We start from the raw sequence: 12,606 nt of genomic DNA on the forward strand, positions 1-12,606 counted from the left end.
GCCAAAATGAACAGTTTCACATTTTCCCACATTATACTCCATGTTCCAGATCTTTGCCCACTCACTTAACCTAGATGTGTCCCTTTGTAGCCTCCTGATGACCTCTTCACAATTTACTTTCCTACCTATCTTTGTGTTGTCAGCAAATTTAGCAACCATTCCTCTGGTCCCTTCATCCACCTCATTTATATAAATTGTAAAAAGTTGAGGCCCCAGCACTGATCCCTGTGCCACACCATTCGTCACATCCTGCCAACCAAAAAAGGATCCACTTATGCCAACTGTTCCATGATAGCTAGCCAATCTTCTATCCATGCCAATATGTTACCCCCTACACCATGAGCTTTTATTTTCTGCAATAACCTTTGATGTGGCACTTTAACAGAAGATGACCAAAAAAAAAGAGGAAGAAAATAAACTTTGAGGGTAAACTAGCAAGTAATATAAAAACAGACAGTAAGAGCTTTTTAAGTATATAAAAAGGAAGAGAGAGGCCAAAGTGAACATAGGCCCCTTAGAGAATGAGGCTGGGGAAATAATAATGGGAAACCAGGAAATGGCAGAGGGGTTGAATAAATACTTTGCATCAGTCTTCACGGTAGAAGACACTAATAGCATTCCAAAAATACTAAATAATGAAGGGACAAAAGCGGGGGAGGAAATAAATACAATAACTATCACTAGAGAAAAAGTACTAGTGAAACTAATGGGGCTAAAGACCGATAAGTCCCCTGGACCTGATGGGTTGCACCCTGGGATATTAAAGAAAGTAGCTACACAGATAGTGGATGCAAAGGTCGTAATCTTCCAAGAATCCTTAGATTCTGGAAAAGTCCCAGAGGATTGGAAAACTGCCAAAGTAACACCCTTATTCAAAAAGGGAGGGAGACAAAAAACAAGTAACCATAGGCCAGTTAGCTTAACATCCGTCATTGTGAAAATGTTGGAGTCTATTATAAAGGATGCAATAGCAGAGCATTTAGAAATGCATAATATAATCAAGCAGAGTCAGCATGGCCTCATGAAGGGGAAATCAAGCCTGACAAATTTATTAGAATCGTTTGAGGCGGTAACAAGCAGGATAGACAAAGGGGAATCAGTAGAATTTGGATTTCCAAAAGGTGTTCAATAAGGCACCGCACATAAGGCTACTTAACAAGAGCCCATGGTGATGGGTGTAGTATATTAGCATGGATAGAGGATTGGCTAACTAATAGAAGTCAGAGAGTTGGGATAAGGGGGGGCATTTTCAGGATGGCAAACTATAACTAGTGGAGTGTCACAGGGATCAGTGCTGGGGCCACAATGATTTACAATATATATTAATGACTTGGATGAGGGATACAAATGTACTATTGCCAAGTTTGCAGATTACACAAAAATAGGTGGGAAGGCAAGTGGTGAGGATGACACAGAGTCTATAGAGGGATATAGACAGGTTAAGTGAATGGGCAAAAACTTGGCAGATGGAATATAATGTAGGAAAATGGGAGGTTATGCACTTTGGCAGGAAGGATAGAAGAGCTGAATATTATTTGAATGGAGAAAGACTGCAGGAAGCTGCAGCACAGAGGGATTTGGGAGTCCTCGTTCATGAATCCCAAAAAGATAGCATACAAGTTCAACAGGTAATAGGGAAGGCAAATGGAATGTTGGCCTCTATTTTGAAGGGAATGGAGTATAAAAATAGGGAAGTCTTGCTATAACTATCGAAGGCACCAATTAGGCCACACCTAGAATACTGTGAACAGTTTTGGTCCCCTTATCGAAGGAAAGGTGTACTGGCATTGGAGGCAGTCCAGAGAAGGTTCATTAGGTTGACCTCAGATATGGAGGGTTTTCTTATGAGGAGAGGTTGAGTAGGTTGTACTCATTGGAGTATAGAAGAATGAGAGGCGACCTTATTCAAACATGTAAGATTCTTAGGAAGCTTGACAGGGTAGATGCTGAGAGGTTGTTTTTCCTTGTGGGAGAGTCTAGGACCAGAGGGCATAGTGTCAGAGTGAGGGGTCACCCATTTAAGACAGAGATGAGGAGGAGGACAGTTAATCTGTGGAATTCTTTACCACAGGGGGCTGTAGAGGCTGGGTCACTAAGTATATTCAAGGCTGAGACAGATAGATTTTTAATCAATAAGGGAATCAAAAGTTATGGGAAAAGGCAGGAAAGTGGGGTCGAGGACTATCAGATCAGCCATGATCTCAATAAATGATGGAGCAGGCGTGATGGGCCAAATGGCCTACTTCTGTTCCTATATCTTACGGTCTTTATCAAATGCCTTCTGGAAATCTAAGTACAGTACATCCATCAGTTCCCCTTTATCCATGGCACATGTGACACCTTCAAAGAACTCTAATAAATTGGTTGAACACGATTTCCCTTGCGCAAAACCATGTTGATTCTGCCTGAGTGCCTTGAATTTTTCTAAGTGCCCTGCTACAACATATTTAATAATAGCTTCTAACATTTTCCTTATGACATGTGTTAGGCTAACTGACCTGTAGTCCTTGAATAAAGGAGTTACATCTGCTATTTTCCAATCTAATGGAACCTTGCCCAAATGTAGGGAATTTTGGAAAATAAAAACCAATGCATCAACTAACTCATTAGCCACTTCTTTCAAGAACTTAGGGTGAAGTCCATCTGCACCTGGGGATTTGTCAGCCTGTAGCCCAACAATTTGCTCAATACCATTTCCCTGGCGAGTGTAATTCCCCCGCCCCCCCCAACCCGAGGTCCTCCTTCCTGTCTATTTCCTGATTTACAGCTATTTCCGGGATGTTACTTGTGTCCTCTAGTGAAGACCGAAGCAAAATTCATCCACCATCTCCCTAATTTCCATTATCAATTCCCCAGACACACTTTCTATAGGACCAACGCTCACTTTGTTAACTCTTTTCTTATTTAAATATCGATAGAAACTCCTACTATCCGTCTTTATATTACTAGCTAGCTTTCTTTCGTACACTAATTTTTCTCTCCTTATTAATCTTATTGTCATTCTTTGCTGTTTTCCATATTCTTTCCAATCATCTGACCTGCCACCCATCCTTATGCAATTACATGCTTTTTCTTTAAGCTTGATACTGTCTTTAACTTTTTAAATTAACCATGGATGGTGTCTCTCCCCTTGGAATTTTTCTTTCTCATTGGAATGTACATATTCTGTGTATTCTGAAATACCCCTTTAAATGCCTGCCGCTGAACCTCTATTGACCTACCCCTTTACCCCACTTGCCAGTTCATTTTAACTAGTTCTGCTTTCATGCCCTTACTTAAGATTAAAAAGTAATCTCGGACGAATTTGTTTCTCCCTCAAAATGAATGTAAAATTCAACTATATTATAATCGCTGCTACCCAGGGCTGCCTTCACTATGAGGTTATCAATTAATTCCATTTCACTGCTCAATACCAGGTCTAGTATAGCCTTCTCCCTGGTTGGCTGTTACAAGAAACTATCATGAAAACATTCTATGAACTCATCTACATTACCTTTGCCCACCTGATTTTTCCAGTCTATATGTAGATTAAAATCCCCATGATTATTGCTGTTCCTTTCTGGAAAGCTCCCATTATCTCTTCTTTTATACACTGTCCTACTGTGTAGTTACAATTAGGGGGCCTGTACACCACTCCAACTAGTGACTTCTTGCCTTTATCATTTCTCATCTCAACCCAAACCGTTTCCACATCCTGGTGTCTTAAACTTAGGTCATCCCTCTCTAATGTGCTAATACCATCATTAAATGGCAGAGCCACCCTCCACCTTTTCCTGACTTCCTGTCCTTCCTAAATGTCACGTACCCTTCAATATTCAAGTCCCAATCTATGTCATCCTGCAGCCATGTCTCTGTAATGGCTTTCAGATTGTACTTATTTATTTCTTTTTGCGCTATCAGTTCATCTGTTTTGTTTCAAATGCTACGTGAGTTTAGATACAGAGCCTTTAGTTTTGCCCTTTTATCATTTTTGTAGCATCTAGCCTTATCTGCCAATTGACTCTTAGGTTTGTACCCTTTGTCCCTTCCTGTCACGGTCTGTTTATAATTTTCCATATTAATACCTTTCTCTTTTGTCTTGTCTCTACAGTTTGCTTTACCACATCTTCTCAAATTTGATCCTTTGTCCCCACTATTCAGTTTAAAATCCTGTCTACCTCCCTAGTTATGCAGCCCCAGCACGGTTCAGGTGTAGACTGTCCCAACGGTACAGATCCCACTTTCCCCAATACTGGTGCCAGTGCTCCAAAAACTGGAACCCACTTCTCCCACCCCAGTTTTTGAGCTTTGCGCTCATTTCTCTAATCTTATTTGTCCTATGCCAATTTGCACGTGGCTCAGGGAATAATCCAGAGATTATTCCTTTGAGGTTCTGCTTCTTAATTTGGTGCGTAGCTCCTCATATTGACTATGCAAAGCCTCCTTCCTCATCCTGCCTATGTTGTTGGTACGTTCATGGCCCATGACCATTGGATCCTTCCCCTCCCACTGCAAGTTCCTCTCCAGTCCTGAGCAGATGTTCTGAACCCTGGCACTGGGCAGGCAACACAGCTGTCTGGACTCTCACTCGTTGCTACAGAGAAGAGTGTCAATCACCCTTACTATACTGTCCCCTAAGACCACTACATTCCTTTTTGCTCCCCCCCACTTAAACAGCTTTCTGTACCACAGTGCCATGGTCAGTTTGCTCATCCACCCTGCAGCCCCTGCTCTCACCCAAGTAAGCTGAGAACACCTCAAACGTATTGGACAATTTCAGAGGCTCACACTCCTGCCCTCTGGCTTCCCTTATCTGCCTCACTCGCAGTCACATCCCCCTGTCCCTTTTATACACTAGCACTTCTACAAAGCAGTTCAATAGAATAAAAATAGTAGATCCATTAGCATAAGTACACTATTGACCAAACTAATGTTTTGCAGAGGAAATGAGTCTTAATCTATGAAATAAGCATGCCCCTTACACCTTAAGTTACAGAATGCTATTTCAGTCACAGTGCTTAATTAGCAAAACCTGCTTATTTTTAACATTATTATAGACCCTGAGCAAAAAGTTTAATAGCATTCATAGCCAAAAATAAACATACAGAAAATTACAAACAATGTCTATTCATCCAGTTTTCTCCCCCCACTCTATCTATACTCTTTGGAGTTAAGAGAATGAAAGGTGATCTCATTGAAACATACAGGATTCTGAAGTGGCTTGACGGAGTAGACACAGAGGTTTTTTCCCCTGGCTTACGAATCTAGGGGACAAGGGCAGAGTCTCAGGATAAGAATAATTTAGGATTGAGATGAGGAGAAATTTCTTCAGTCAGAGGTTTGTGAATCTTGGAAATTCTCTACACTGAGGGCTGGAACTTTTCATCGTTGCATATATTCAAGGCTGCGATAGATAGATTTTTAATCTCTCAGGGAAAGAAGGGATACAGGGAGAAGGCAGAAGGTCAGTGGAGATCATATTGGCAGGCTCGGGGGACCATAACATGGTCTACTCCTGCTCCCATTTCTATTGTTCTGCGGATATAGCCAACCCTCTGGTATCTAACGTGTTGTTCTTTTGGTGTGAACTGAGACAATGAGTGTTGGATGAATAATTAACACTGTAGGCCTTCATGGTAAAGACAACTGAATAGTGATCAAGAGTAAGACCGTAGCTGCTTTTTTGCCTCTTTAGCACAGGAACTCACATACTCTAACTGTTGGTCTATTTAAGCCAACAAAGACCAGAATCAAACCTGACTCTTGTTAGCCCAAATGGCTCAGGGCTATACTAGCTGGTACTGTTTTAAAGGCTAGAGATTCTTACAGAAAGCTACCTCAAACCTTTTCCTGTTTTGTTAGCAGGCCCTGTGAAATAAAACACCTCAAATATCTTAATAAACAGGCTCTTAAAATGGTATCTACAAAACAGTGATACAATAGAAAAAAAATTGAAATTAAATTGCGTCTGAGCCCGTTTCTAATGAGCGCTAATACCCAAATACTAATTGAAATAAAAACAGAAAATGCTGGAAAAACTCAGCAGCTGGAGAGAGAGAAACAGAGTTAACGTTTCGAGTCCGTATGACCCTTCTTCAAAATACTAATTGATCCTGGAGGGGAGCTTCATTACTTTTGTTTTGACTGCTGGTGTTCATCCCCTGCATCTTCGTGAGTTAAGAGCACAGGTGGGACTTTCCCTGTAAAGTGGTCTGCAGACACTGGGCAGGTGTGCGCGGCGGCGAGGCACGCCTGCGCACTGGCGCTGCCGCTGTATTTGGCCAAAGGGCCGCGGCCGCCCCTCCCCCACCCACAGCGCAGCGCCGCCGCCATATTCTGCAGACAGAAGGGCAATGGCGGCTTGTTTGCGTTGCTGAGACTTATCTGGCTCCTCTCCTCGTGAACCCTTCCCACGAATAAATCCAAAATAACAACAGCACCCCAGTAATAATAAAAAAACATGGACGAACATCCTATAGGGATGTCCTCGCACAACAATTCCGGAGGCCCTTTGTTGGGCCCGGGAAGCAACGGCAACAGCAACAACGGCGTCCGGCAGCAGCAGGGGCAACCAGAGGAACTACAGCGGCCCCAGTACACTATCCCTGGCATTTTACACTATATCCAGCACGAGTGGGCCCGCTTCGAGATGGAGCGAGCACACTGGGAGGTGGAGAGAGCCGAGCTACAGGTAGAGTGACAGGCGGCGCTGATACACCGGGGCTGAGGAACCGGGGGATGGGCGGAGAAAAGGCTAGGAACGTCGGGCTAGGAGTGAGCGATACGGTTCTGCGCCCAGTGGTCGCCCGGAGTTCGGGGGAAAGAATTGAAACAGCGGCCGGTATTTACCCAAATGTGGGGCCATCCTCGCCGCCGCCATTTTTGTTTCCAATATGGCGCCGGGCAGCTGGGTGTAAATAACTGGGAACATTTATGTGTGGATGCCCGAGCACCTTCTGATCACTCTGGTCAATCAGCTTCATTTGCTTCTAGTTCGTTTCCAATTGATGCATGTGGGATCAACGGGGTTTCTGAGAGCTGGGATCCGGTCTTGTAGAATGGATTGTTCGAGCGTTGCTTGGGTAGCATTTCATTAGCACTTGGTTCAGGCGATGACTCAGATTCCGTAAATTGCTCGAAACTCAATCTAGGCAAATACATATTGTTTGAAGCGATTCAGTCGTAATCCGGCAAATTGGGACTGACTACATCATTGGCGTAATTTAACAGTTGTATGACGAAATATCGTTTTAATAGTAGCTGATTTTATTATGTTGATGTTGCAATTTCATTTTGAAGTTATTTTAAACAGGTGCATGTTCTCACAGCTTTACAGTAACAATGAAAAGCATGAAACAAATTGCAGGGTCTCAGTTAATCGTTTTGCGAGTTATTGACGTTATACTGCTTGACATCCACTTAGTTAATTCCAACAACAACGTTATTTTGTAATGCACGATTTGTACAAACGATTGTCAGCCTTAGAGTAAACTTTTATAGCTTCAAAGGAGAGAGATTGTGTCATGTGTGAAAGAATGCCGACAATGTAAACATGGGGAGGCGTGCACTTCAAATTTTGTATACCAGTTCATGGGTTTGTAACTTATTTTTCGCTAGTTGCGTTTTAATGCAATACCTTACATGTAACATAGATTGTGCATAATGACTTCCTGTAATCAAATTCGATTTATATCTAGAATATCTCTCGTTACAACTTATGTAACATTCACTATCTAAGCTCGGGTTAGGCCCCAACTAGAGTATTGTGTCGAGTTCTGGTTACCAACACTTCAGGGTGTAGAAGAGATTTACCAGAATGGTTCCAGGCATAGATGATTTTAGCTAAAAAGTTAGGTTGAAAAAGCTGATTATAAAAGGTTTGGATAAGGTAGATAAGAAAAACTGTTCCAATTAGCTGATATTACAAGGACTAGGGAGCATAGATTGAATGTTTTGGGCAAGAGATGTGAATGTGAAGAAGAACATTTTTTACACAACAAGCTAAAATGACCTGGAACACTTTGCCCACGAGGGCGGTGGAAGCAACAACAGTCAGTGATTTCAACTGGAAATTGGATGGATACTTGAAGGAAATAAACCTGCAGGGCTACAGGGATCTAGCAGGGGAATGGGGCTGATTTGATTGTTCCATGGAGAGCTAACATGGATTTGATGGCCTTAGTGATCTCCTCCTGCACTGTAAATGAAAAGAAACTTGATGAAAGCTGTGGATTATTTTCATTATTAAAAAATATTCAGTAATTGCTGATTAACATGTACTTGGATATGGTTTCATTCCCTTGAGTCATTTATTATATGATTCACGTTAAAGACTTTGTATCCCTGTCCCATTGATTTTGCTATTAATACTGTTTAAAAATACATTTCTAACCCATCTATATGTATTCCATGCATTTCACGTTGCCATATTACATGGTACTTGTACTTTGTGGAAATGGAAAATGAAATGTAGGATAATTGCAGCATAGAAGGTGCTCATTTGGCCCATTGAGCTTGTGTCAGCTTTCTCCAAGAGCAATTTAACTAGTCCCACTCTACTGCCCTTTCCCTGTAGCCCTGCAAATCTTTCCTCTTAAGGCGCTTATCCAATTTCTTTTTGAATGCCACGACTAAATCTGCCCTCACCACACTGAGATGGTGCATTCCAAATCCTAAGCACTCGGTGCATAAAATAGCTTTTCTACTTGTTGCCTTTGATTCTTTTGCCAATCACTTTAAATATGTGCTCTCTCGTTCTGACCCTTCCACAGTTTCTCTCTGTCTACTCTAGGTCCTTCATGATTTTGGAAATCTCTATCAACTTACTCTCAACCTTTTCTTTTCTAACAAGCCTAGCTTCTCCAATTGATCCACAAATAGAATGGCATCATCCTTATTTTAGTACTGAATTATTTTCCCATACTATATTGAGAAGTTGGTGTTAAATTATTCCCACAAATATATTTTTCAATATCCCTATAAATATTATGCTTTGAAATAGTAAGAAGTGTCACCTTAGCTGGGTGGCAGAACCTGCCTTTTAGTTTCCAGCCCCACTCCAGACTTTGACAGCCTAAGCAAGCAATTCATTGCAGTACTGAAGAAGTGCTGCATTGTTAGAGTTGCCATCTTTTGGATGATGTATTAAATTGAGGTCCACTGTACCTGTTTTGATCCCATGAATAATTTGACATTACGATTTAAAGCTTAGAAGTTCTCCTGGCAAATCATTTATCCCTCAACCAACACTCAGAAACAGATTAACTAATCATGTTGGAGCTTGCATAGAAATTGGTTTGCAGAGTTTGCTCACATTATAGTGACTACACTTCAAAAATTACTTTGTGAAGTTTGTGAAATACCTTGAGGGTATAAATTCATTTAAGAAATGCTAGTTGTTCTTACTTTCTAATTGGAGGCATTGCTGACCTGACAAAGGACATCCTGAGAATGTGATAAGCATTTAATAGCAGGATATTCGTTTTTCTTTGCATTAACATTTAATGTAAGCAGTGTTTTTTGGTATACGGTAGTGATTTCATTTTCAATCGCCATTTAATCTCAATGTTTACAGTTGATTTGTTTGCCTGGATTCTTTAATAATGTGAATATTTTATGAAGCAAACTCTGCCCTGAACCATTGATCTCAACCAGTAATTTAACTTTGCTGGATCTCAACCAGTAATTGTGATGCTGATTGCTAGATTTTCTTAAAACATTAAAAACTACATCATACAATTTCATTTATTTGTTTAGTCTTAGGGGCTAAATATTTATCCTTCCTCAGCTGAAAGCATTGATTACATCAGAAATATGATTTTATTGTTGGGGACTGTCCACATAGTGTCCATTATTCATGGGAACAGGAATAGACCATTTACCTGCTTGATCCTGTTCTGCTATTCAGTGAGATCATGGTTGATCTTAACTCCATCCACCTGCTTTGGCTCCATATCCTTTTATAGCCTTCTCGAGCAAACATCTATTGATCTACAATTTAAAATTATTAACTGAGCTAGCATATAGTTAGTGTGTTTGCCTGGATTGCATCGCAGACCTGATCCTGGCCTCACCTAACAATTGCTGTATAGCGATCAGGAGTCTGAGTCATGGCTATTTTTTTGTCCTAGCTTAACAACTTATTTCTGCTATTAGATAACCTTTTGGTGGCTGTTAAACTTGAGACCTTTATGGTTTGAATGGCTCTGAAAAGGTAACTTTTCCTTTGAACCATTGGGATTAATACAGCTTTTCCCTCTGAAACAAAAGAGTAATATAACCGGATAGATTTCAATGTTTCATTAATAATAACAGCGTTGGTATGAAGGATATTTACTCCTGCATTATGCATGTCCTGTGTTTGCTGTTGTGTCACAAAATTTGAGAAAAGCGCTAAACAACTATAGGAATACTGACATTTTAAGCATTGTTTATTATTTGAGAGAGACCTATTGAGTTATTGATGCCAATTGTGATTTACAATTTAGGGATCCTTCATAAGCCTTTTCTCCATGCTATAAACAATCAGTAAAAGTTTGTATCCCTTGGTCCTTCATTATACACAGAGTACACATAACCAAAGGAATGTGTATTATATGAGCTATAATTCTTCTTGAGTTTTCTGCCCAAAATTCACAGTGTCAGTCTCCATCGCAGGTAGGGTAAGATCCAGAATCCACCCCAGCGGCACCAATCTCATCCACGGTGGCTGTCCAGCCAACTGAGCCAAATGGCTCCCGAAGGAGTCCGAGTTGCTGTGGCAACATACAATTTTACATGCATTTTGTAGCCTGGAGCTATGGATAGTGATGGCGGAGACTCCAATTTCTTTTCATTGGGCTGACCAAGAATCTCTCCTGCTCTTACCGCCTGCCATTGGCGTATTTGCAGGTTTATACTCAACCTGTTTGGCAGTGTTATGAACGCATCTTCCTTGGTCATCAAGTTCTGGAGTGGAACTTGAACCCAGCGCCTCTGGCTCAGAGGCAGGGACACTACCCACTGCACCACAAAACCGCCAATGAGTTATAATTACAGAAAAATAACAAAGGCTGTTATAGATATTTTGTTATTTATGTTATTCAGTTATATTCATTTTTAAAATTTTTCTTTCCCTTTTTAAAAAAACTGTTTTGAGCAAGTAATAAATCTATTTGCAAGGATAGCCAAACCAGAGTAAATTTTTTCAAAATCTGTTGTACATTTTTTTTAACTATAGTTAATTATTTTCAAAATTATACTAAATTAACATTTCAAAACTTCTACAGCTCAGTGTTAAATTTGACTTGAAGCTAGATGGGGAATAAAAGAATAATTAGGTTTTGACCAGGTGTAAAATAGATGGTCAAGAGAACAGTATTTTGTTTTCGTTTCTTGAAAGTAGAATTGAAGAGAAAGTGTCATGAAGATTGGTAAGCTGTAGCCTCCCACTTGCTTATCATTGTCATCCATAACCTTATTTTCCTTTGTTCAAAGTGCATCTATCTGCATTGCCAGTTAGTGGTGAGTAGTTAGGTGAAAAAGACAATGTTGTAAATGAAGAGAATGCCTTCAAGATGAGTAACTGCAGAGATCAGTAATTGAGCTAAAGATGACTGGTACTTGTTTGAAGTATTATGATTTAGGAGTTGTGAGGAAGAGAGAGAACCTTATGGTTTTGATTGCATTTCTTGTATTTACTCATTTAAAAAAAAATGCAACAGTAATTTCAATATATTTGTCAATGGAAAATGCTGCCAGTTAACTAATCCAGATTTCTTAAAAGCAATTTTTTATTTTTTTCCCTCCTTTTGTCTTTCCTTTGGTTCTCTGCAGAACATCCATTGGGCCTCAGAATGTTGGGAGGCTATAGCTGTCTTGATATAAGACTAATTCATCCTGAATCATCTGCAAAATGTTCATGATAGCACTTGCACCTGAATGAGGCAATTTTTTTACCTGAGCTGAAATGGGGAATCTCACTCCTTGCTGAGAATTGACAAAACTTTGTACCAATAACGGCTCGTACTTTTGAATAACAAAGAGCCATGGGACACGAATCCAGTACCATCTGGCTTGAAGGCAGCTGTTCTGCTTCTACTGAATATTTGAATTTTTAATTATTTTTGTTTTAACATTAGAATTAACCATTCAATCTGTGAATGATTTAAATGATAAACAAGATTTAAATGAAACTTTGTATAGCATACAATTTACTTGTAATTTAAATGCTTCAATTCAGTGTTTTTTCACTCATTTCTCATTTTGCTTTGTTTCTTACATTCCTTAATTCAAATTGTTGGATAATTCAGTTCTTTGGAAGTAGTCTTAAATTATACAGTGGTGGTATCAGTCACAAAAATCTGTAGAATTTTCTACCATAGTTTATTTTAGCATTGTTATAGACTGTTGTATTAATTGTTATTAACTGTTATTTATTAGTAATATATAATTATTATTGATATATATTAATATAATTTATATATAATAACTGTTAATTATTATTAACTGTTATATCAATTCTTTAAGTATTGGATTTGAGGGTATAATTACTACCTGGATATTTTGCACTTAAAACTTTGTATCAAAAGATTAAATATTAACATTTATTTTTAAATCAAGCATTGTTTTTGTCCATCCTAGTCAAAC

General features: G+C 39.7%; 2 protein-coding genes across 6 annotated transcripts in view; one reads left to right on the top strand and one right to left on the bottom strand.

The window, feature by feature from the left end:
- The window catches only part of ap4s1 (adaptor related protein complex 4 subunit sigma 1), a 48,574-nt gene extending 41,710 nt beyond the window's left edge, over nt 1-6,864 (bottom strand). The window contains exon 1 of the mRNA XM_078562861.1: nt 6,829-6,864. The gene's annotated coding sequence lies outside the window, so the exon portion shown is untranslated. The remainder of the gene's footprint in view (nt 1-6,828) is intronic.
- Nucleotides 6,292-12,606, top strand: part of strn3 (striatin, calmodulin binding protein 3) — a 259,300-nt gene continuing 252,985 nt past the window's right edge. For all 5 annotated transcript variants that reach the window (XM_078562851.1, XM_078562853.1, XM_078562852.1 and 2 more), the window contains exon 1: nt 6,292-6,670. In XM_078562851.1, coding sequence (XP_078418977.1) covers nt 6,440-6,670 — 231 coding nt within the window. In that variant the 5' untranslated portion in view covers nt 6,292-6,439. The remainder of the gene's footprint in view (nt 6,671-12,606) is intronic.

This window comes from Cetorhinus maximus, chromosome 18 (assembly GCF_964194155.1).
Source record: "Cetorhinus maximus chromosome 18, sCetMax3.hap1.1, whole genome shotgun sequence".
In the NCBI taxonomy this organism is placed as follows: Eukaryota; Metazoa; Chordata; class Chondrichthyes; order Lamniformes; family Cetorhinidae; genus Cetorhinus; species Cetorhinus maximus.